The 23,392-nt window shown below is 36.8% G+C and overlaps 4 protein-coding genes across 8 annotated transcripts; 1 reads left to right on the top strand and 3 right to left on the bottom strand.

The window, feature by feature from the left end:
- Positions 1-4,746: 4,746 nt before the first annotated feature.
- On the bottom strand, positions 4,747-9,995 carry LOC109855236 (tigger transposable element-derived protein 2-like). Its single transcript, XM_020429246.1, has 4 exons — positions 9,021-9,995; positions 6,427-8,850; positions 6,288-6,355; positions 4,747-6,211 (listed from the first exon to the last, which is right to left on the bottom strand). The coding sequence occupies exon 2, from the start codon at positions 7,984-7,986 to the stop codon at positions 6,427-6,429; it is 1,560 nt and encodes a 519-aa protein (XP_020284835.1). The 5' UTR covers positions 7,987-8,850; positions 9,021-9,995; the 3' UTR covers positions 4,747-6,211; positions 6,288-6,355.
- A 103-nt stretch (positions 9,996-10,098) lies between these two features.
- LOC109855235 (phosphatidylinositide phosphatase SAC1) lies at positions 10,099-13,480 on the bottom strand. Its single transcript, XM_020429245.1, has 8 exons — positions 13,085-13,480; positions 12,895-12,986; positions 12,273-12,613; positions 12,067-12,178; positions 11,626-11,969; positions 11,164-11,541; positions 10,889-11,056; positions 10,099-10,807 (listed from the first exon to the last, which is right to left on the bottom strand). The coding sequence occupies exons 1-8, from the start codon at positions 13,120-13,122 to the stop codon at positions 10,529-10,531; spliced, it is 1,752 nt and encodes a 583-aa protein (XP_020284834.1). The 5' UTR covers positions 13,123-13,480; the 3' UTR covers positions 10,099-10,528.
- A 481-nt stretch (positions 13,481-13,961) lies between these two features.
- On the top strand, positions 13,962-16,744 carry LOC109855242 (GTP-binding protein Rheb homolog). 5 transcript variants are annotated; one of them, XM_020429258.1, is made up of 6 exons: positions 13,962-13,985; positions 15,157-15,275; positions 15,485-15,556; positions 15,685-15,892; positions 15,998-16,127; positions 16,214-16,744. In XM_020429258.1, exons 2-6 carry the CDS (start codon positions 15,227-15,229, stop codon positions 16,301-16,303), a joined length of 549 nt encoding a protein of 182 aa, XP_020284847.1. In that variant the 5' UTR covers positions 13,962-13,985; positions 15,157-15,226; the 3' UTR covers positions 16,304-16,744. The 5 variants fall into 5 exon arrangements, with proteins under 5 accessions (XP_020284847.1, XP_020284845.1, XP_020284844.1 ...); XM_020429256.1 differs by lacking the exon at positions 13,962-13,985 and adding an exon at positions 14,352-14,454; XM_020429255.1 differs by lacking the exon at positions 13,962-13,985 and adding an exon at positions 14,375-14,604.
- Positions 16,745-18,162: 1,418 nt separating this feature from the next.
- LOC109855241 (CTP synthase) lies at positions 18,163-22,599 on the bottom strand. The gene is made up of 12 exons (XM_020429253.1): positions 22,548-22,599; positions 22,313-22,486; positions 20,933-21,103; positions 20,743-20,828; positions 20,510-20,641; positions 20,271-20,435; positions 19,880-20,164; positions 19,691-19,779; positions 19,203-19,501; positions 19,006-19,113; positions 18,677-18,892; positions 18,163-18,476 (listed from the first exon to the last, which is right to left on the bottom strand). Exons 2-12 carry the CDS (start codon positions 22,476-22,478, stop codon positions 18,394-18,396), a joined length of 1,800 nt encoding a protein of 599 aa, XP_020284842.1. The 5' UTR covers positions 22,479-22,486; positions 22,548-22,599; the 3' UTR covers positions 18,163-18,393.
- Positions 22,600-23,392: the final 793 nt, after the last annotated feature.

Below are 23,392 nucleotides of genomic sequence, written 5' to 3'. Positions count from 1 at the left end.
TAACAAAAAAAACTCGTTTGTTCGACACAAGAGATCACGATACACACTTCAGTATTACCTGTTTGCTTTTCTTTTTTTTTTTTTTTGTGCAAATTATGTGACCGAGTTAATTGAAACATCCACCTGAAGAATCAAAGATGTCAACGAAGTTAAGTCAGAAATTACATCACAAGTTGCTTCTGATATGTAATTTCATCTCAAGCATAAAAAAATATCTGCTTTTGCGCAAAATTGTTTTGTATCTTAATATTATAATTTGTATTATAAAATATTATTATTATTATTATAATTATAACAGTTCCCATCGATCGATCTCAGGTCTCGGTGTGTGACTGTGAAATCTCAATTGTAATCCCCTGGGTGATCTTACTGCTCAAGTTAGCGGACGGGGGAGCGTCTTTCAAGACGCCGGCGAGGAACGAAACGTTGCAGTTCTGCGGTCGAAACTGCCATCCTTGCTGCGTTGCAGCTACTTGGACTAAATTGACAAGATACGGTGTGAGTGGGCAGTGTATGTACACTCTGAAGTGTACAATGCGAGACTGAGCGTTGCTCGAAATGGCGGACATGTTTTGCGGCAAAGTCCCGGCCAAGTTGTACGACAGCAGCGGGCTATTCGCCGCTAGTCTGTCTACCACTCTCTAGACTAGATAAACACGGACACTCGCGCGGATTCCGCAAACTTTCCTGCGGCAGTGATATTCGCGACCGCGCGCGCCGTGTTTCCGACGAGTGATCATTAATTAATTGCATTTTGTAATCATCAACGAGCCGCGTTTGCGTCGCGCGCTCGCGTTTCCATTTAATTATATAAACTCCGTCTGTTTGTTCAATGCGCAAACGCCAACGCCAAGTTTAGTATTATTACGTCAGTAATAATACTTGGGTGTGGATAAAAAATAACCCAGTTTTTTTTTTTTTCAAAAACGGTGAACCATTGGTAACGTTTTATTGAAGAGTAACAAATATTTCGAGAACACGCTCTTTCGGTTTATATAAGCATGCACGCTCGATTCGAGCGCTTGATTCGATAGCTAAATATTTTCCCATCGATTGTTTTAGCGTTTTCCCAGTGGCGTGTGCCGCGGTATTTTTCTGAAAATTCCGTCGATCGCGCTCGCCTTACGGCACAGTTCCATCAGGCAAAGATATAAACATTATAAACGATATAAATTGTCTGCGTTACGCATAGCTACTAATGTATAACAATTGTGCATGACAATTTTGTGCACAGTGTAATCTATATAAGTTTCTTTTCCAATTCGTCACTCCCTACGTATAATCCCGTAACTTCAAAACGCAAATTTTAGAGGAGAGCAGTTTAAAAGTTTGAAGCTTCATATAGTTTCCCTAGTTAAGGGATCTTTCGGTTTTAAATTTTTTACCTTACTTATGAATATTTTTTTTTAATACTTGGTGACCACAAAGAACATGATTTTCTGAGTGTCACTATGCACAATAAACTGAAAATCCCATATGTGACACTTATGTAATTATACGTAGGGAGTGACGAATTGTTGCGACAAAATTATTATCGAAGTCTGAAACATTTGAAATAATGCTTAAGGTCCAAAAATTCATAGTTGTTTCTCAAATCTTAGATCTCGTCTCCAATCTCAAATTTCAGCTCTGATCCGAGAGCTGAAATTTGAGATTAAAGATGAGATTTAAGATTTGAGAAACGACTATGAACGCGGACCTAAAAGACGTTTGTTTTGTTTTTCCTTTTCTCTCTCTTGGGCAAATTTTTTTTTTAATTAAAAGCCACGAGATTATTTATGAAACTCTAATCCGTATTGATTGCAAAAATGCGTACATCTGTATATACAATAAATCGCTAACGATAAATTTGTTTTATTTTGAAAAAAAAAAAGATGAAATTTCGCGACATCCCCAAAAACTCCACATCGGACCATTCTCTCTTTTTCGTTTTCCCAAGACTTATTTCCAAGGAAAAATCCACCGACGAAGAAAGGTGCAATGCTAGTACTGGCAGTCACAGGTCGTCGGTAATTGGCCCGACTTTATCTTCCTGCCTATTAGTCCCGGCCATTTTTCGCAAGTTGTGTGCGACGATGAAAAAAAAAAAACATCAACGCGGACGAAACCCACGCATACCTCTATACACATATACGAGACCCCTCTGCATATTTTTTGGCACACGCATCGAACGAAGCGGCGCTGTTTAATTCATGAATCGACGTGGACGCGAAAGATCGTCTACAAATTGCTTCGTTTAACAGTGTGGGGTTTTTTTACGAGGATGTTCCGACCTGTTTATAGCTTTTGTTTTGTCCGAGCCTTAAAACGTCGGCCTTAAGTTCTTGTTTGTGACACGGTTGATTTCGAAAGTAGGTATTGATATATACAATGGCTTCCCTGCATAAGAGGATTCCACAGGTCTTTCGGGACCTGTTTTTTCTTCTTCTAGAAGCAATCTCATAAAACTCCTCGGTTGTTTGCAGATAATATAAGAATGGAAGAGCGAACTGATAATACACAAAGTAAAACGTTTTTCGAGATTAATGCACATATATACGGCAATAAAAGTTATTGTAAACTTTAAGAAGAAAAGAGAATCTCCTACATTCGTCTATATAATGTCATATTTCGATCTTATAAATAAAATTTTCTATAATTTGCAAACCTTAGTAAGTAAACGCCACTAAGCAAAGGAAGAGTTTTTTTTATAAAAAAGTTTTCAATTAAAAAAATACTGCTCTACGCTGAGTAACAAATGTATTTATTACCGTCCTCATCTCCTAAGCAACTAAACAATTAAGTTGCAAATTGTAAGAGGGCGTAATTAGTAATCTCGGAAACTCGCAGTCTTGAGCTTCTAACGGGAGTCACGGCTTCGAGACTCGAGGGTATGCGAGCGTTCGCACAGACGAGAGCGCATACACATAAACGTCATACAACATACATACGTTTATTTCGTGTGTATACAGCTGAGCCGGGGGGTAATATCTCGAAATCCATTAGCGCCGTCTCCGCGGACCGCAATCTTGATAATTCCACTCGGACTCGGCACGAGAGTGCGGCGAGCGAGCAAGAATCATCACCGAATGCGGAATACACATCGGCCAAATAAGCGCGCGAGCGCTCGCGAAAGGGTTGCCACGGCGGGACGAGAAGAGGAGGATGTAGAAGCAAGTCAGAGAGAGGAAAGCGCGAAAGTTAGAAGAGAATGGGGACGGGGGTGAGACTGAGACGGTGTAGAGAGAGTTAGGTTGAGAAAAAGAGAGAGAGAGAGAGAGAGTGAGATCGCCTAGAGACGAATGACTCCCCGGGGAAATTTAGGTGCGACCTCCATGTATCACCCAACCTGCCGTAAGTAGGTACGTAACTGACGTACGTACCGCCGCATACGTGCCCTCGCTGCGCGATTGTGTACGCGCGCGCGGATCCGCGCGAGCGAGCGCGTGCCACACAGAACTAGAAGCGATCCGCTCGTGTATTCTTCCGAGAAAATTGCTACGAGAGAAGAATAAAACGAGAAAAATAAAAAAACCGGTCGCATTTCCTTGTGTTACGCGGAGCGTAATTGATAAATTATCCGAAACGACGCGTGTACATAAGTACACGTACACGCGTGAAGATGATTTAGAAAAAGACACTTTTTTTTTTTTTTTTTTTTAATTTCTACGGGATAAAAAAGCAAAGATAACTTGCGAGAAATAAATAAACGTGGAATCTTGAATGTAGAAGATAATACGGTATATAAAAGATATCATAGTCTATTATCTTATCCGAGAATGAGTTGCGTTTGGTGTTCGCGTGATTGTAATCTGAAACTAATAACCGCGAAAACCAGATAACACACGCCAAAGTCAATCTCTCGTCTCAAACTTCTTTTTTTTTTTTTTTTTTTTTTGTGGTGTGAGAAAAATCGACGGGCCGCGAACGGGAAAGAGCGAAAATACCGGCGGAATGGTAATAAAATCGATGCCCCGGATCTGTTCTGGTTTGTAATTGAATCAAATTAATCACCCCGGCTGACCTCTCCCCGAGTCTGCATCCCCGCGAACCGTCGACCCATCCGCCATCTCCAATTAATAGCGAGCGGCTGGTGAGAGGCAGCGAGAATGGGAAAGAGAGTTCTGCGAGCGCGGGGTCTGCGGGTGTGTGAAGAGGGTCATCCTAACGTTACGTTGGAAACTTCATAAAACGAATCCAATTACCGGGAACCGTTTGTCAAAGACCGTTTGTGAAAGACTCAAAGCCACCAAAAAGAGTTTCGGCCTCGCTCGCGAAAATGACGTCGTTCGTCTCGCGCGTGTTTTTCCGACGCGCGTTCAACACTGTCAGTAAGAAAAATAAATACGGAATGAAAGACTTGACCGATCAACTCGCGCGCTTTCTGACACGCGATAAGAATCACGCGTGAATCCGCGTGATTCTTCGCGAGAAGTTGACCGCGATACTGTTAGGCGCGGATTTAGGTGAGATGAAAATGATCTTAAATTAAAGATATAAATGTGTGTGTGTGTGAGAGAGAGAGAGAGCACAAGCCTCCCTCATATTATCACCAGCGCGTTGGGTTGATGACATCAGATGAAAGGCGAGTAATCGATCTGTCAGTAATACAAAAGTTTGTAAGTTCAACTTAGTCATTTTTATTTTTATCGTAAGCGCAAAACCGGAGAAGTAGAAAAAGACATGATTGAGAGGAAAGAAAAAGATTTGACGAAAGAAAAAGGTTTGACGTAAGAAAGTGAAAATGATATTTCACCGTTCTCGTGAAATAAAAATCAATTTTCGTGGAAAAACAATTCTATATAATTCATTCATTCGCATAGCCATTATCGAGAACTCATACATCATTTATGTACATGTATATGTAATAAACATATTTTCTATTATCACAAAATTATATACATTTGTGTAATGTAGTGATAATAATTGCACGTTTTTTTCTGAATTATAATAAAGAGAAAACATATTCTAAACTTTTAAAACAGTTTTACAACAAATATTAAACGTATTTATATTTGTATAAAAATATATATGTATCGAGATCGTAGTCATTACATTAAATACCGAGAACACACGTCTGCGAAACGTTCGATGATCTTTTAGACGCAATTATCTTCCATCATTGATTTCTAGTAGTTAACTAATAGTATTGTTGACTAAATTTTTAACAAGAAAAATTATATTGTTTGTTCAAATTCTTTAAAGAGAAAATTTGAAGAACAATTTGTGCCAAAACCAACAATCTATCAAGTTAATTAAGTTCAATATATTTTTGTTATAATTAAAAATATCTCGGATATTTCATAGAAAACGCGATATGTTTCTATCTCTACTATTGTAGATATAGCAATCCAAAACTTGAACAAGTTAGCAAGAATATAAACGCATTATATAAATGTACATTACATGTCGTATAGAAATAAGTGAAACATAATTTTGTCGTAATCTTGTTTCTTTAACTTTAGATAAATAAACTTTAGATAAATGTTTTAAATGTTTTATGTTTTAACGTTTTTTCTCGAGTTTAAAAATTTTTTTTTAAATTTCTCTGTTTTTACAATTTTACTACAAAGAAATTAACACATCAACAAGAGCAATGACCTTATAAAGAGTATATAAAGATAGATTGTATAAAGTACATATACATATATACAATATATATACGATATGCATATATATATACAATAAACATTTAAAAAACATGCATATATAAACTTTTTTGTAACATGGCGTTGTATCCTTTTTAACCAAAAAAGTTTTAATAAAAAAAGTAAATTACTTAGACACACTCTTGCATCTGTGTATTTTCAATTACTTAATAAGAATGTGGTACTTAATATTTAAATCTTCTTTTTTTGCCGTTCTTTGATATAATCTCATCGAATCGTTATTCTAATTTTCTTTTTTTTTTAATATTATATCTCAAAAAGAGTAAAAAAGATCAAAACCTAATTAAAACCTCTCAATAGAGAGAAAATTTTTCTCCTCAAGTTTCTTCGAGGATGTAGATAACGTTCAACTATCATGCCATCCATTTTATCACATATTCTGTTCATTCAGCATTCATTTTCAGAGACGACTTCTCTTTTATTGTTTGTTCTGACTGATAATGTTTTTGTCCAATATGATAAAATCACACTTTTTGTAGCTTTTTCTATTACACGTCCTGTGTGAAGTCAATCAAGCTTTCGATATGTAGCTTTCAATAGTATTTGGTTGAGCAAGTTTTACTCTGTAACATAAACATGTTTTTTTCTTATGTCTGAATACATACAAACTTCAATAGTCGCAATTATGATTATATCTACAATTTCAAACGTCCGCTTGGGTCCTTCCATTTCTTGTCATACTTTTTGTCACCCTTCATCATCTCTTCCTGTAATAATGTAAATGTATAATATTTTACAAAAATTATTTAAAGAATAATAAAAAATTATTTATACATACTTATATTTCTTTATTAAAGCAGTCTTTGAGAACGTGAAATTGAAATTTTATAAAGTCATTTCGAGTTTCCGCCCATTCAGATATAATTCTAAAAGATCTCTCAATTTCCTCATTTTGTGATGACGTCTTTAATTGAATATTTTCTTCACGGCATTCTGTGTTTTCTGCAGTTTCGGTAATTGTATCTTTTACAGTTTCCTCTTCGTATTTTTTTTCAGCTTCTATGCAGGAAGAGATCCATTCCGTTACCTCGTTATTTGCCGGAGGAACTTCTCGTCCTATTATATTGTTAATTAACTCTTGCAAATCCACCGAAATCGCTTTGAAGGTGTCATCTAGCGTTTCAGAATTGTCTGGCTTTATGTTTAACAAATTTGTCCACGAATTGTTTATGTCGGCGGTTGAAATAGTTCTCCACGACTTGACAAGCATGGTAATGCAATCACCGATGTCATAATCTATGTAAAATTCTTTCAATCCACAAGGATATTCCGACATATGTTTCAAAAGATAATAACGAAAGTTCAATTTAATTTTCTCAACAATGTGACTCATGGGACTAAGAATTGAAGTTAGGCCTAAAGGAAGTAATAACAATTCGAAATACGCATCCTTGTTGATCCATTCCGGAGGGAAGTATGTGTTGCGGTTGTTAATGAGTAAAAACACCTTGCCAGTTTTGCCACTTTCCAATTGATACTTTTGCACAGATTTCTTAAAATAATTATTGTACCAATCTAAGAAAATATTTTGCGTCATCCGGGCAAATTTGTGCGTCTTGTAAGTGACAGGCAAATTACACTTGGTTATGTGTTTAAGTGCTCTTGGATTTTCGCACTGGTTAATTAAAATTGGCGATATTTTGTGACTACCGGTAACGTTTGCACACAATCCAAATGTTATGCAATTCTTTTTCATTATATTACCGTAAATTTGTTCTTCCCCCGTATGTGACAACACACTTCTGGGAAATGCTTTCCACAAGAGTACCGTATAATCCATGCTGTAAACATTATGCAAACAAACACTTTCGTCTTTTAAACGTTGGTTAAATTGTTTGATAAAGTTGTCATTGTTTGATCGTTCAACTTTCTCCTTTGTTTTTATTTTATCATCGATCACTTTATTATTAGTTGTAGTCTTTATTTGACACGGTAGTTTCCAACGCTGTTTAAATCTCTGCAGCCAACCACCTGACGCTTTGAATGTTGACGGGCCGCCCGCAGCTCTCGACAATTCCACTGCTTTTTTCATAAGTAACTTATTGGTGACTTTGGCCCCCTTTGTTTTCTGCTCGCGATACCAATTGTACAATTGTTCGTCGACGTCGTCATATTTCGACAAACGTGTCCTCCTCCTCAGAGGATTAGCTCCTTGTTTCACCGATTCGCGTATTTTTGAAGCATTTCGTCTAATTCGCCAAACGCTCTCAATAGCCAAACCGTAATTGTTGGCGATCTGTCTTATCGGGAAACCTTTCTCAATTGTGTTCAATATTTCGAGACGTTGGTGCAACGTCAGGCAATTAACAGTACGCTTCTTTACGGCGAGGTCGCTCATTGTAAATTTCAAGTTTATTGACTTTCCAACTGTTTTTTACTTATAAAAAAAAAAAAAAAAAAGAAAAGAGAGCTAAACCAAACACGGAATAACCATCAGCAAACGTCTGAGGTACTCTAGTCGTCACTTATTACTGCGTAGTAGCGGTACACACACGCCATTCCTCGTAAGCGGTACCTCGGCATCCCCTCCATGTTCCAACGATCGAATTCGAGCACCGATGTGTGCAACAGCAGTTCTCGAGCTACAAATTCGTTCCGAGTTTTAGAATTTCCACAAATTTCATTGCACAAATATTATATATATATAATATATATTATTAGATACTTTACCGACCCCTGTTTATAAAATCATCAAACCAAAAGTAACTGTGGCAAAAAAAAATTCTCTTTCAAAAAAGAAGCAAACTTAAAACCCTCTTGACGAATGTGAAATTTAAATCTTCAAGTGGAGATGAATATCCGGACGCACAAAAAACTCGTCGTTACATTAGAATATATTTTAACGCCGGTGTTTTACACGCGATACGATCTCACGTACGTACCCATTTCGCGTAATTGCGCCTTTAGATACACGATCACGTAATTCCGCACAATGGTGGTCGAATTACGGTTTAAAATATAAGCCGCATAAAAGGAGCCGCTCGCGTGCCATTTCGCGAAACAAAGGCTTTCGCGCCCCTGTCGGCCTCCGATCTAGTTTAATGCAAACATTAAATGACCCCACGTAACTCTTATTCTCAACGCCGTCGTTTCCACCAAGTTTTGCCTTTTTACATCCGCGTAAAAAAACGCTCTTCGTCTCGTCGAAATAATAAACGATTACATCTTCATTCACGCCCCAAGGATGCGCGTTACCGTAAACCTGAAATTACATAGCGTGAATTTATTGGAGAGAAAAAATCAGGCGGAATAGCGGTGCGATATGAAATGCGGGCACAGAAACATTTTGTACATTTTTTAATTGCGTTTTTTTTTTTTTTTTTTTTTTATTGTCGCGATTTCGACGGCATTTTTGTAATCGTATGCACTCACTTGTTTTAAAAAATTGATGAGTTCCATATATGTTTGCGATTAAATATTTGTTCGAGAAAACAAGTGTACGGTGTACGTGATTTTATACTCTTTGGGTTCATCTCCCTGGCTTCTTAGGTTTTCTCTCTATTTTGCAACGCATCACGCAGAGTCATGCTACGTCTATTAGAGTATGTGGAAAACCTGTTTCATCAATGTGGACATTATAAATAAAAATTTCAATCAGAGAGAGAGAGAGAGAGAGAGAGAAAAGACAATTTAATGAAATACTTTCCACTCAAATGTTACATAAAACATATATCAATAAAATAAATCTTTTTTTTTCAAAATTAATTTACTATTCACATATTAATTTTCAATTTGATTGCAATTTTTCTACTTACAATCTTTTTATACCCTTCTAAAATCAATTATTTTTTTACTCTCGGACACAACAAATTCAGAGTTATTGTTGACCATTTTTCCTCTTCCTCAGGAAGAAAAAACAGACGAATGTCCCGAAAGGATTAATATGTCTAATTTGAGGGCCAAAAATGATCCTGAGTTTGCGCTGGCAAAAAATTGTATAATATTTTTTACATGTAAAAACCAAAATTAGAAATGAGTTAAAAGTTCTATTCGGTATAGAACACATTTATTTTCAAAAATTGAACTACGACTTCAAAAAACTTTTTTATACGCAATTATAAACACATAATAAAAACCGAAAAAAGATTCTCTTTCGATTCTGAAGCCCCGATCAAATTTCACGTTGCAGATTATTATGGACGGTGGATGTCGGAACGCGAAATCTTGCGGTTCTCGTGCAGTTTTATTGAGTCACAGTCAAATATGAAACGACAAATATACACATATATATACATACGTACATATATATATATATATATATATATATATATATATAATATACATGACAAATACTTATATTTGTCAAGTTTTGTATTTAATGACCCAATAAATCTTGTTTACCAATACTGCTTGGAGACTAGAGACTCTTTCACACTACAAGAAAATACACAGTACTAGAGCTTATCAAAAGATGTCAAATAAAAGAACTCTTAAGAACTGAACACTGTTCGAGAAGAACTGCATGCTCCATTATTTATTGCGGAAAGTTCAAGATATCGTAATGATAATTAGTAAAGAGGTATCAATGTCCTTGTATATCCCTGCGTGCATCTGCGTACAACCGATAAGATCGTGTATCTGGCGGGGCATGGATCATGCGAACACCGCCGGGAATAAAAATGTTTACACCATAGAAACTAAGGATTGTTAGTATTACGTCGCGCGACGAGATCTATTCTTGTGCTATCATACAAAAAAAAACAAAAACAAATCGAGAGATACCGGCCGGTTATTGCTCCACAATTGAAAACTGTGCAAGATTGATAAACAATGATAAATCTACAGTTCCTTATCGCCATCGGATTATTCTTATTGTACAATTATGTGAAACTCTGCACGTACACACACAAATAAACACACATCGGAGTCACTGATTATTTCTAAAGTAATTTCGGCTTGTCGACATATTGCTTGCCATGATGGATAATGGTTGCGAAGGTGCCGGCGACCATGGCGCCCCAGAACAACATGTAAAGTAATATTTCCGTTGTGTATCGTGACGGCAATATTATATGAGCGACAAGCATCGAGGACGCGACTAAGAGAACGAGCGGGAATGTAGCGTAACGCCAATTTCGCTCGGATTCCAAGGGACATGGAACAGAAGTGCACTCGCCATCCTGCACAATATAACGACCCAGAAAGAGCTCTAACGCGTCCTTCAACATACGAAATAACGTTACATAATCGCGAGAAAAATATACGTCGATACATGATAAAGTGTGTTTAGACGTACTTACTTGTCTGTAACCGTCGGCAAAGTTGTTTTTGTAATACCTCGTTAGCGAGTTCATGCCGTCTCTCATTGCACCCAATTTAGTGCGTTTTCCAGTTCGTGTAAAGTCTGTCTTTAACGCACCTGTGCCTGAATATTGAACGCTTACCACGTCGGCATTGTCAGCCCATACCTAAAAAAAAATAGCGTAGCAGAGACAATTTTTATTTCAATATCATTTTTTTTTTTTTTCATTCCACTACACAACGTACTTAATTCCTCAAAATAAATGTTCTCTACCTGTTTGAACAGATTTTCAAAAGCGGGATGATCTTCCACCTTCCTAAGTATTTCCAGCCTGCTCAATACCTCGTTGAGAACTCGCTTCGCTATCATACTTTGTACAACGTTTGTTCGATCTAAACAGTCAATGCAGTTTGTACGGAAAACACCGTCCTGAGCTGAGATCAGCGATCCGTCCCTCATCAACAAAAAATATCCCATTTGTTCCTGATCATGGGCCAATCGGTCCATTAAAGTGTTCAGTTTGTCCCACCTCAGACTTTTACATTCCGCGTGAAAATCGAAGGCTTCATATCGAACATTTTGATTGCCGATTCTTTGGACTAAATTGCGATATGCGTTTTCAAGCAGAGCTTCCGCTCCGTGCTGGTTGATCTGCGTGTTCAAATCAATAACAACAACTTATCGATAACAAAACTGTCGAATATTGTAAAAACCAAAATTCCTAAGATAGCCTACCAAGTTAACTAGAATTTGTCTTCCATAGTGAAAGATCTGAATATCGAAGTGGCGGGCACAAGCGCTTTGATGATCATCGTGTGGACTGATTTGCGGCTTTGGTTTGTACTTTAAATTCGGTGTTTGATACCAAAATAGAGGAATAGATCCGCGCGTTTGCACGAAGGAACTGCGATCACCATTTACTTCAATCAACTGTTCCGTCTCCACGTAATTGGAGACGTTCCCGGTAGCGTCTATGCCTCGCGAAAATAGTCTCGTGCCGGCACGATGTACGCTACGTCTGGAGATAATGCCCCAATTGAATGCAACGCCATTTACGACTACCGTGTTCAGTGAGATGACTATAGTCAAGTAGTTAAGGCATCAGTATAAAGAAATATAAGAGTTCAATATCAGAAAGAAAAAGTAATGTTGCTGAAAACAAAAAAAAAAGGATACAGCCGTGAATGATGGGTAAACAAAATTTATGTTGCTCTGGTCTGGCACTTAAATCCTGCAGAAGATAGGCATTCCATACAAACCTGGAATCCGCCCTATCGTGAAACGGCATCTAAATGACAGCACGTGTTATTTTGCAAGACTATTCGCACATTTGTGTGCATAAAGTACACTAATAAAGTTTTTTCACAAAACAAGATACTTACTTGCAAGAATTCGGGTGTTGTGTTATGCAATCTCTGCATGGTGTGGCTGAGATCGTATGTGTAACTGAAGTAAAAGTATGGAGTATTCAGGACAGATTTTACCATCTCCAAGTACGTGGCATTATATTGCACCTGTTTCTCAGTCAAATGTAGAGACGATCTTGTGTACGGTATTACTTCTGTAGAAGATATTCTGTAGATATTATGTCCCGCTATAGTTCCGCACATCTGAGCGTCTGTAATAACAATGAGGTAACGACACGCCAAAAGGCGTATAGTTCCTATGAGTCCCCATATTTTTCTACGGCTGGCAGTTGTTGGAATTTGACTAGCTGTGCCAACTGAAAAAAGAGAAGCAAAGATTAAAATAATTATACAGATAAAGTTAGTGGATTTCAAATTGATAGCAACGCACAGAGACTTTAAGAAGAGCTACGAGAGCTATGCAGTGTTGGTGAGTGAATTATTCAAAAAATTTTTTATCTTGTCTTTATTTTCTTGAAATTCTTTTCTTCTACTAACAACAGTAGAACTTATTTTGCTCTTCTTAATGCAAAAATTAATTTAAGACAAATTTGTTAGAACTTGGGCTGTTATACAGTCAGCTGTAAATTATTATTACCTTGCGTGTAGATTTGCTGACTCACTCTATCAACTACTAGCAGGACTTTGGTCCCAACTGGTTCTACAAAAAATTTCTCCGGAGTGGCGTACCTTAATGAGATATAATTGTGAATTGAGTAATCAGAGGCACAAAGAGGGGATAAGATAACGAGAGATGCGCATATAAAACCTCGTGTTAATTTACTCACAAGTACAAGCTGTCATAAATGTCCGTGTTTGGCATCATTTCGTCAAATAATGAACGAATCGCGTAACGTTAAGCGAGCGAAGACACGAGCAAAGGCAAAATAATAAGGTCGGAAAAAAGAAATTACAATTTTTTTCGACAAAATGGGGCCCATATATTTACATACACATGTATTTTTTTTTTTTTTTCACGCGTGATAATTATCAACAAACATTTGGCTACGATGTGTGTTAATTCTAGTATTCCTATCAACTTCGATTTGACATGATATTAAACTGTCAAGACCCACTTGATGAGATGACGTTAACCTCGTTCATCAGTCAACTGCACCGCACCGTACATACGTGTGCAACTGTCCAGCACTGTCTCTCTTCGTGTCTCTCTCAGTGATGAAAGTTTTGGCAGGCTAGCACCAAGGGTGGGAGCCACTGGGAATACGCACACAAGCGAGACCGCCGTCCGTGTGCATGACGTCACACACACGGACGGCGGTCTCGCCTGTGTGCGTATTCCCAGTGGCTCCCACCACCTTGGTGCTCTTGGTGCTAGCCTGCCAAAACTTTCATCACTGGTCTCTCTTCGAGAATATCCATACACTTCGAAAGCTCGACTCGCAAATTTGCAAAAAGTTTTCTCGATCACGTTGATTGGTTCCGGATAGAGAATTATTGATTTTTCCCGGAAGGAATCTCTAGGGAGTTTGAAAAGTTTCCATCGAACGGCCAATTGACACGAACCTTTTGACATTTGAGATAGCGGGCTTGAGGCCGCTTTAAAGTTGTTGAAAACTGTCTTTAAACGCTCATGATTATTATTTTTTTCTCAAACCATTCGAAATCCCGTGGTTTCTTACTTAAAAGTCTGACGAGATCTCGGCCGATTTCATAATCGGGGCGATTAAGGTAATCAGAGAGATGAAATCGAACCTGAGACTTGTTTTTTAATTTTATTTGCTAAAGGCGACGTTCGATCGCCGCAGTCAGTAAACTTGTTCGAATCCATTCAAATATATATATGTATACATATATGTTCGAGTCTCATATCAGAGAGAGTCTTACAGTTTCTCTTTTTAGCGCGAGTTGACAGACTCTTCCCCGACAACTTTTTTGACACGCGTGAGTTGCGTATTTTTAAAATCCACGGGACTGTCAAACACAGCTGAGCGAGTCATCCGGAAGCCGCAGACTTTAGACGCGGAACATGAGACGCCCCCGTGTGTGTAACACGTCATTGACGTCATCTCTCTCTCTTTCCCTCTCGCTTTCCTCTCCCTCTTTCCCTCGCACCCTCCCTCTCTTTTTCTCTCTTTTTCGTCCGTCGTACCGTATGCGTACTGTACGCGTGCGTCCGTAGTACGATGCATTAAAACGGGTGCGTAGTTTCGGAGAACGTTATTTGTTTTTCTTTCTGACACACAGGTGCAAGTTACGATCGCGTTGCTGGAATCTGTGTGCGCGCGTGATAACTCTCGACGCGCTCGCACGCTTCGCGATAAGTACCGGGAACGTTGTTGCAACTGATGTAAGACGCACTTCCACCTTGTACGTGCACGTCTTTTTTTGCTACTCCTTTTTTTTTCTCACGCTTTGCTTTTTTTACGTGGCGTTTTTATCGCGAACGATCGCGTTCGACAATTAAATCCCAAGCTTTTTGGTCGCGCGAGTGCACAGTAACGCTCGTTTGCAACATTGTTGCGCTTGTTTACTCTTTCTCTTTTCCGTTGTCGATTGTTTACTTTCTTTGCCCCTTTCCGTTTTTTTTTTTTTTTTTTTCTTTTTCGTTGATAAGACTTTCGAAATGGTCGGAAACAGATCGCCCGTGAGGAAACACGTTGTTGTCCGTTTGCGCGCAACGATACGCAATAAATGATTTGCGATCTGTTTGATTCAAGTCGCACATTTATGCATTTTTGTTGCTCGCGCTTGATGACACTAAGTGTAATGTTACATTCTTCTGAAGTATGTTCTATCGAAACACTCGATGTAAAGTAGTCTGGTTGTCACAGATGCGAGGTGTTAATAGATCTAATGAGGTAGCACCTGTGATATTGTAAAGTTTCCTCTTGTTTTCCAGGTTGTAACTGGATTATGCACCAGCTTTCATCAAGCATCCTCACCGTTTTTCAGTTTGCCAATGATACAAAATGCCACCCAAGCAGAGGAAAATAGCTATTATGGGTTATAGATCCGTAGGTAAGAGATAAACAATATTAAACAGTGTATTCTCTTGTGTGTGTAGGTGTTTTTTATTACAAAAAATATGAGCGTTGTTATATTTTTCTTTTGTTACATATAGATTAGATGTAAATCAGTAATTAAATATACGTTAATAAATTATTAAATTGCTATTAACTTATTAATTGTATATAAATGTCGTAATGTGCATTTTATTTTCCAAACAGGTAAATCATCCCTTAGTATACAGTTTGTGGAAGGACAGTTTGTGGATTCCTATGACCCTACAATAGAAAATAGTAAGTGATATCTTTCTATTTCATTAATTTTACTCGGAATGTTTGATTTCATCAACTTGCATTTGATGGAAATGTTAATTTTAAAAAGTTAACTGCGTTCTATAGAGACTCTGTTGTGTATGTTACAGCATTCACAAAAAGTACACGAGTAAATAGTCAAGATTATGAACTCAAACTAGTAGACACAGCTGGTCAGGACGAATATAGCATATTTCCTACTCAGTATTCAATGGACATTCATGGCTATGTCCTGGTGTATAGCATAACCAGCGCTAAGAGTTTTGAGATTGTACAAATTATTTATGACAAACTACTCGACATCACTGGGAAGCTTCAGTAAGCATTTCTGATTAAAAAATGGTTGATATTGCGCATATATATTTGCGCGTATTTTCAATTAGAGCTCAAAACTTTAAATCGCATTGTTATTTGTGTTATCAGTGTTCCAATCGTACTAGTAGGTAACAAAACGGATCTGTATGTAGATCGTATGATTACAACAGATCAAGGAAAGCGTTTAGCAAATTCCTGGAACGCTGCGTTTCTAGAAACCAGTGCAAAACAAAATGAGGTACTTCGAACTCTTTCTGTTTTTTTTTTTTTTTTTTAATCAATTGTGCGTAAAACTCGCAATTAAACACACTTTTTTGCTTATAGTCTGTTGCAGATATTTTTCACACGTTACTAATGGAGATCGAGAAAGCCAACGGAAATGTACAAGAAAAGCCGAATTGCATTATTTGTTGAGTTGCTTGAAGTAATGGTGTTAAAAAAAACGAAAATGTAAATGTGTAAAACTGGGTAAAACTCATTGGCATTATACTCTGATACCTTTACAAAACCTGCTGACCTAAATACAAAAGTGTCAAAAGCGTAAAAAAAAGAGAGGTGTATGTAAACTGACGACATTTTTATTTCTCTCGCCATAGGATACATTTATCAACTTGATTATCATATCGATTACGATATCAACTTGATTACGTATATATGCACGTAACATAACAATGAATATTATTTATATATTATCTTTGAAATATGTGGTTATTATTCTCACATAATAATGACTATTTACGTTCCGTTCTCTCAGTAATGTAATTACAATGACGATCCAACATATTTTAATTTATATATTTAGTTTGTTTATTTTTAAGTTCTTTAAAGATTTAGAATGTATTATTATTAACTTTGGAATGCTTACACATATACATATATATGTATATATACACGTATACATATATATATATATTTATATAATTTATATACGAAGTATATAATTTATACCCTTTAACCTCACATTACTGTTCGTGTCTCGTGCGACTCGACCATGTGTACGTAAAATTAAGAAAGTCATAAAAACCTTAATTTGAAATTATCTTGGAAATTATGCTTTCTTCTGAAAAATATTTTATTTCAGTTACGTTATACTCGTGTATACAGTTTCTATTTTGTTATCTTTTGTTTTTTTTTTATTATTATGGAGTTAAAAAATAATGTGGGTTGAAAAGGATCAAGCATTCCAGGGTTAAGATGAACATGTATAATTGATGTGTTATATTATATTTATTAAATTTGTATGGTTTCCTTTTTCTCGCTTTAACATATTTAGATATATATTCATACACGCGTTATAAAAAAATACATGTTAAAGGGGAAGTAGGTAAGAGAGACAGTTACATACAACATGTTCTTATCCGAGTACGAATATGAACCCTCTCTCACATACAATTTATTTTAAATTTCTCTAAAAAATAAATTAATTTATAAATTTATTATAATAAAAAATTAATAGAGAATGGAATTAATGCTCCCTGATCCTTACGTATCTTTGCCGAAGTATCAAACTTGATTCTCTATGAGTTATAGTTCTACGCGAGATTTGTGTGATAGACATGTACAAGGATAATATACTGGCTCGAATTTTGAGGATCCCATTTTTCGAATTTTTTAGGACCTGATTTTCCGACCGAAAGAGCGACCACACACGAGACTACTCGCATCAACGAAAAAGTTTTAAGAATGAAATTGAGATTCCGAGTGTTGTTGGAACTAATGGAAATTTGCTAAACGTTAATAAATAGAAATACATAATTTATTCTTTTGTTTTGTTTTATATACTTTTTCAAATATTTGTTATAACTTTGTTAGAAAAATCTGTTGATTAATCATATATCTGTAGAAAATTTTTTTTTTTTACTTGTACGGATTAGCTTTCGTGCACACTTCATTTTTCAGTGTATCAAAAAAAGAATTTATTACAAAATATAAAACTTACATTATTAACAAAAATTAATTATTGTGCATATTTTTACAATTACACTTGATACAGATTAATTATTGGATGTTTTATATATACGTACTATTGGATGTTTTATATAGATATTTTTTATTATATGCATATTGAAACGGTACTTAAACTTCGAATAGACGAGTACAAAAAGTTTAAATGTAATTCGAGCCTATAAATGTCGTAAAACTTTTGTTTGCAATTCTCTTCAATTAATCTCATTATAAAAAATATTTTTATTTCAAATTAATTTGAAATTAATTGTTCAATTTTCTGATAAAACTCTGCGTAAAAAAACCCAACAAATAAAAATAATATAACAGTACAATAATGAAAAAACAAGCAATGCGTTTCACTTATAAAATTTAAAACAAACGTACAAATAAAATAAAACGTGAACGTTCACTGTACGTATTAACGCACACATATTTCTCTAGTATCTCAATTTTTAACGATAAACTATGTATAAAAAAAGAGAGACCAGACAAACGTGTGGCAGACAGACTTTCAGACAATAAAATGAATATAAAAATTTTGCAATAATAATTGTATTCTAATCAGTGAGTCCTGTACTACTACCGCTTTGACTTGCGCCACTAGACATTTTCGTTTCTTCTATCAAATATATATCGTCATCTGTAAAAATTCATACGACAAATATTATTAGTCATAACAGCTGCATACACAAACTGGAACTATATCTAGCAAAATAATACATATTCATTCAGAAAAAAAATGCATATATAAATTATCTTTATTTGAGAGTAAGGAGAACGGTGCAATGACCGGGAATTTATCTTTATTTGCATTTTCTCATTTCTGCATTATTTTGTTACCTGACTCGTTATCGCTCAGTTGACGAGGCGAGAATTTACATCCTCGCGCTAAGTAATACTTGAGTTTGCCCACACTGGCCAAAATTAAGCCGAGGAATGGCGGCGACGGTTTTAACGGCCTTGACAAATACTCCGGATGGAACTGCGTAGCTACGTAATAGCTATGTCCTTCTAATTCGGCAATCTCCATCCGTATATTTTCATCGTCGTCGCGACCTATATGAGTATGTTATAAATCAGTATATAATATATAACAGATAAAATATCGCATATTACATTCAAATAAATTCTTCGCTACTTTCTTGTTCAGAAGTGCAACACAAGCTCACCTACAAATTTTAAACCAGCTGTTTCTAAGTTATTGATATGTTCTGGATTTATTTCGTATCTATGTCTATGTCTCTCCTCTATCACATCTTTATTGTTGTACAATCTTCCTACAAACAAAAACGATTGTTCGTAAAAAAAAAACGCAAAAGCAAAAAAAAAGAAGAATTTATTTATCTTAGTTGACGAAATTTCTTACTCAGCACAGAATTATTGTTATTAAATCGCGTTTGTCTTTTGCCAAGTCTCATTGTTCCTCCCATCATTCCCTGATTATGCTCTGGCATATCTATCACTACGGAATAATTAGTGTCTGGATCAATTTCTGTGCTATTTGCTGCTTCAAGATTCAACACGTTTCGCGCGAATTCAATGACCGCAGCTTGCAGACCGAGACAAATACCGAGAAACGGTTTGTCGTTCGTTCTGCACCACTTGCATGCTTCTATCATTCCTTCGATACCACGTTTCCCAAAACCACCCGGTACGATGACGCCGCTAAACAACAATATAATATTTTCACATTCCATCTAACTTACACATATGTATGTACATATATACACGTCTGCGATAATAATTCAATTTTTTACGCAAAACTTATGGATGCAACATATAGATATATATATATATATATATATATCGCGAGAAAAATACTATGTAAAATTATATTTAAAAAATGTTGCTTACTTGCTTTTGCAAAGCTGCTGCCAAGCTTCATGATATGAAACTGGATTTTCCATCAATGTTGTATGTTCAAGATTAGCAGCTTCTATAAACTGTAACAGAGTAATTACATATGCTGGTAAAATTATACGTACACGTGTGATACGTGTGTGTGCATAAAATGTATATTCAAATAATTGCAACACTCTCTACCGTCAAGTTCAATTTATATCCGGCCTCAATGGCAGCGTGTTGCAATGCTTTCGTAACAGACGCGTAAGAGTCTTCGAGTTTTGTATATTTGCCCACTAGAGCGATGTTAACGTCTTTCCTTAGATGATCCACACGCTCGGCCAAGTCTCGCCATTTTCGCATAAAGCTACGCGGACGTGGACCGATATTTAGTTGCAATCGATCGTTGAGGAATTCTATAACACCTTGATTTTCCATGTGAAGCGGTACTCGGTATATAGATGTTAAATCGTGAATAGTTATGACCTAACCGGATAAAATAATTAATGCGTTGTTCAAATATTTCGCTAATTTATATAAATACTAAATTATCTTTACTGTAATACTATAATACTAATACTTTAATAATTACTTGCTCCGGAGCTACGTGACAGAAGTTCGAAATTTTTTCTTTCGCGGAATCGCCAATAGGCTTTTCCGATCTACAAACAATGAGGTCGGGCGACAGGCCTAAGCCACGTAGTTCTCTCACACTAGATTGTGTTGGTTTCGTCTTAGGTTCGCCAGTTGATTTCGGCTAAAAAAAAAAAAACCATATAAATCTCAATAGCTGCTCACACAAATCGTTTCATATATTACGCGATTTTTTACCTGCGGCACCAAAGATACATGTGCGACGCAGAAGTTTTCTTTTTTCACTCTAAATTGAAACTGCCTAAATGCTTCTACAAATGGCATGCCTTCTATGTCTCCAATTGTGCCTCCCAATTCTACTATGCAAACCTATAAAAACATTATTATTACAAGTATCTAATTAAAATTTGTTTTTGTATTTTATTAAGTTATGCAGAGAGCACATTGTTTTTTGTGTATATCAGTAATACCTCTGGTTTGGTTCCATCTTCTGTTACAGATTGATTCGCAACTCTTTCCACCCATTCCTGAATGGCATCAGTAATGTGAGGCACCACTAAGGGAAATGTAACACTCTCATTAATTTACATAACATACACATATACTGTGTGTGTGTGTGCGCAATTTAACATTACATCAATATTACGATACACATCTTACCTTGTACCGTTTTTCCCAAGTAATCGCCACGTCTTTCTTTTGTAATAACATGTTGATAAATTTTTCCCGTGGTTATGTTGTTATCTCTGTGAAGAGTGATGTCCAAGAAACGCTCATAATTTCCCAGGTCGAGATCCACTTCCCCTCCGTCGTCGAGTACATAAACTTCTCCTGTTGCGGCAAATAACGGGGGAGAAAACGTTTCATTGAAATAATGTAACAAGGGAGAACAAAGACAGATGTGTATAGGAAATAAGTAACATGAGAATGTTTCGCTCCCAAGAATGCCTTTGCTGTTTTCTTAGAACAATGAGAACAGTGAGTAATGAGCATCCTGTTTCATCGGCCATTTGAAACCAAATATTTGATAGCGTGCGGACTGTAAGACGGTAAGGCACATAACACGTGCAACGTAATTATCTACGAAAAATACCGTTATCTACTAAAGATACGTTAATCAATATAAGTAGAAATCAAACGCTGAATTTTTTTTTTTTTTTTTTTTAACGAAACCAATTTGTGACTTTAAATCAAATCGTCGTAGGCGCGGCCGCCCGATTGAACGCACGCGCCAAATCGGAAGAGACACACGTTCAATTGACGATACGTATGTGAGCGCAAAAACATTTTGCGAGAACTTTTGAAAAAAAAGAATCGCCGTTTCGTTTCACGATAATTGCAACACGATTAACGGATCTCTCGCATCGCAATTTTTCAGTCGCAATGCAAATTTCGTTACAGATCTCAATTATCACACACGTGCAAATTAATTTCGTAGCGGGATAATTCCCAACATGGCTGCGAGCACATGGCTGGAAATTTTACCGCCAGAAAAACGTGATGTGACTGCGGTCTTTTTTTTGTAATTTTTGTTCGACTTTTGTTTGTTTGTTTTTTTTATTTTTTTTATTTAATCGCACACATTCGCGTGTCAACAAACTCGTCCGTTTTCTCCTCCGTTTGAAGAAATAAAACGGATTAAAAACCCGCGCGGAGAGAGCAAATCAAGTTTGAATGAATAACCTCGCATATATGTGTAATATACAAAAAAACTCCAATTTTATCCTTTTAAATGACTTATGTTCAAACGAAAATAACCCGCGCAACGCTAACAATTCAAACAACAAATAAGTCAATTCGAGAACGTGATCTCTCTGCGCCGACGTGTGAGAAAACGACCTGAGGACTGCGATCAGTTGTAAAGACCATTTTTTTTTTTTTTCCATATTTCGCGACGCACCGGAAGAAATCGAATGAAATCGCACCGACTTCGACAATTAAACAATGTCGCTTTTTGACGTACCGTATCTATAAAAAAAAAAAAAAAAACTGTATTGCACATAATACATGTGATGTACATTGAACAGAATTTGCGCTCACCATGCTCGTATGGCGAGAACGTCCCGGCGTCTATATTAATGTACGGATCGATTTTGATGGACGTCACGCGGATCTTGCAGTGCTTGAGGATGGTGCCGAACGAGCTGGCGATGACACCCTTGCCCACGCCGCTTATCACGCCGCCGGTCACCAGAATGTACTTCATGATCAGATCTGAGATTAAAGGGAATAAACGAATTTTTTTTTTTTTTTTTTTTTTGTATTTCGTCAGTACCTCGTCGGCACCACGTGCAAGCGCACAACCTAACACCGCAGCGGTCTCGGAAGCTACTGAAATCGGTTTGGTTTGGTGCGCATACGGATTCTTGGACCCAGAAGAACGGTTACGTCCATACGCCACGCTGGTGTCTGAAATCGAATTCGTACGACGAGCGAGTCGGGGTTGGCTGTGTGAATTGCCTAATTACAAGTCGGTATTTTTCTTTGAACTATTGGGTGCGTTCGCTCTGGACGCTTACGCGCTTTAAGCGTCAGTCTGTCTTTATTGTTGTTCAAATATAGAATAAAAATAAACTGACGCGCTCAAAGCGCGGTTAAAATGTTCAAAATGTGAACGCACCCTATGTAAGTATGGACTGAAGTTAGCTACCAGCAGTTCATATACGATATTTTTACGCAAACAAGGATTAGAAACGCGCCTTCATTGCGCCTAAGTGTCATCAGAAAATTGAAACGCAAAAAAAAGTGATACAGTACGCAATAGCCAATCACGTTCGATTGTTCCGCAGAGCAGCTGGAACCTGAGCCATTGGAGGTTTACAACGGGTGCGTTCAGACAACTCACTCATTGAGAGATCATCACTTGTGATAGGACTATTCTTCAAAATCTGCAGCGGTTCCAAAAGTACGATCCAATCAGAAGTAATTATGGGTGCTTTCAGACAACTCAACAGTTGCACAACGGTTGAGAGATAATCACTTTTGATTGGATCATACTTTTGGAACCACAGCAGATTTTGAAGAATAGTTCTATCATAAGTGATGATCTCTCAACTGTTGAGTTGTCTGAACGCACCCTATCTCTCAACCGTTGTGCAACCGTTGAGTTGTCTGAACGCA

This window comes from Pseudomyrmex gracilis, unplaced genomic scaffold (assembly GCF_002006095.1).
Source record: "Pseudomyrmex gracilis isolate BER0280 unplaced genomic scaffold, ASM200609v1 scaffold_84, whole genome shotgun sequence".
Lineage (NCBI taxonomy): Eukaryota > Metazoa > Arthropoda > Insecta > Hymenoptera > Formicidae > Pseudomyrmex > Pseudomyrmex gracilis.
The sequence above is the reverse complement of the archived record's forward strand: the minus strand, read 5'-3'. Positions and strand labels throughout refer to the sequence as shown.

Coding starts and splice junctions, on each gene's coding strand:
- LOC109855236 (XM_020429246.1), bottom strand. CDS start 7,986: ATGAGCGACCTCGCCGTAAAGAAGCGTACTGTTAATTGCCTGACGTTG.
- LOC109855235 (XM_020429245.1), bottom strand. CDS start 13,122: ATGATGCCAAACACGGACATTTATGACAGCTTGTACTT. Junction 12,987..13,084: donor ATTTATGACAGCTTGTACTT/GTGAGTAAATTA, acceptor TATCTCATTAAG/GTACGCCACTCCGGAGAAAT. Junction 12,614..12,894: donor TCAGCAAATCTACACGCAAG/GTAATAATAATT, acceptor CTCTTTTTTCAG/TTGGCACAGCTAGTCAAATT.
- LOC109855242 (XM_020429258.1), top strand. CDS start 15,227: ATGCCACCCAAGCAGAGGAAAATAGCTATTATGGGTTATAGATCCGTA. Junction 15,557..15,684: donor TGACCCTACAATAGAAAATA/GTAAGTGATATC, acceptor TGTATGTTACAG/CATTCACAAAAAGTACACGA. Junction 16,128..16,213: donor CCAGTGCAAAACAAAATGAG/GTACTTCGAACT, acceptor TTTTGCTTATAG/TCTGTTGCAGATATTTTTCA.
- LOC109855241 (XM_020429253.1), bottom strand. CDS start 22,478: ATGAAGTACATTCTGGTGACCGGCGGCGTGATAAGCGGCGTGGGCAAG. Junction 19,502..19,690: donor CAGCAGCTTTGCAAAAGCAA/GTAAGCAACATT, acceptor ATTGTTGTTTAG/CGGCGTCATCGTACCGGGTG. Junction 18,477..18,676: donor ACTGAGCGATAACGAGTCAG/GTAACAAAATAA, acceptor GAATTTTTACAG/ATGACGATATATATTTGATA.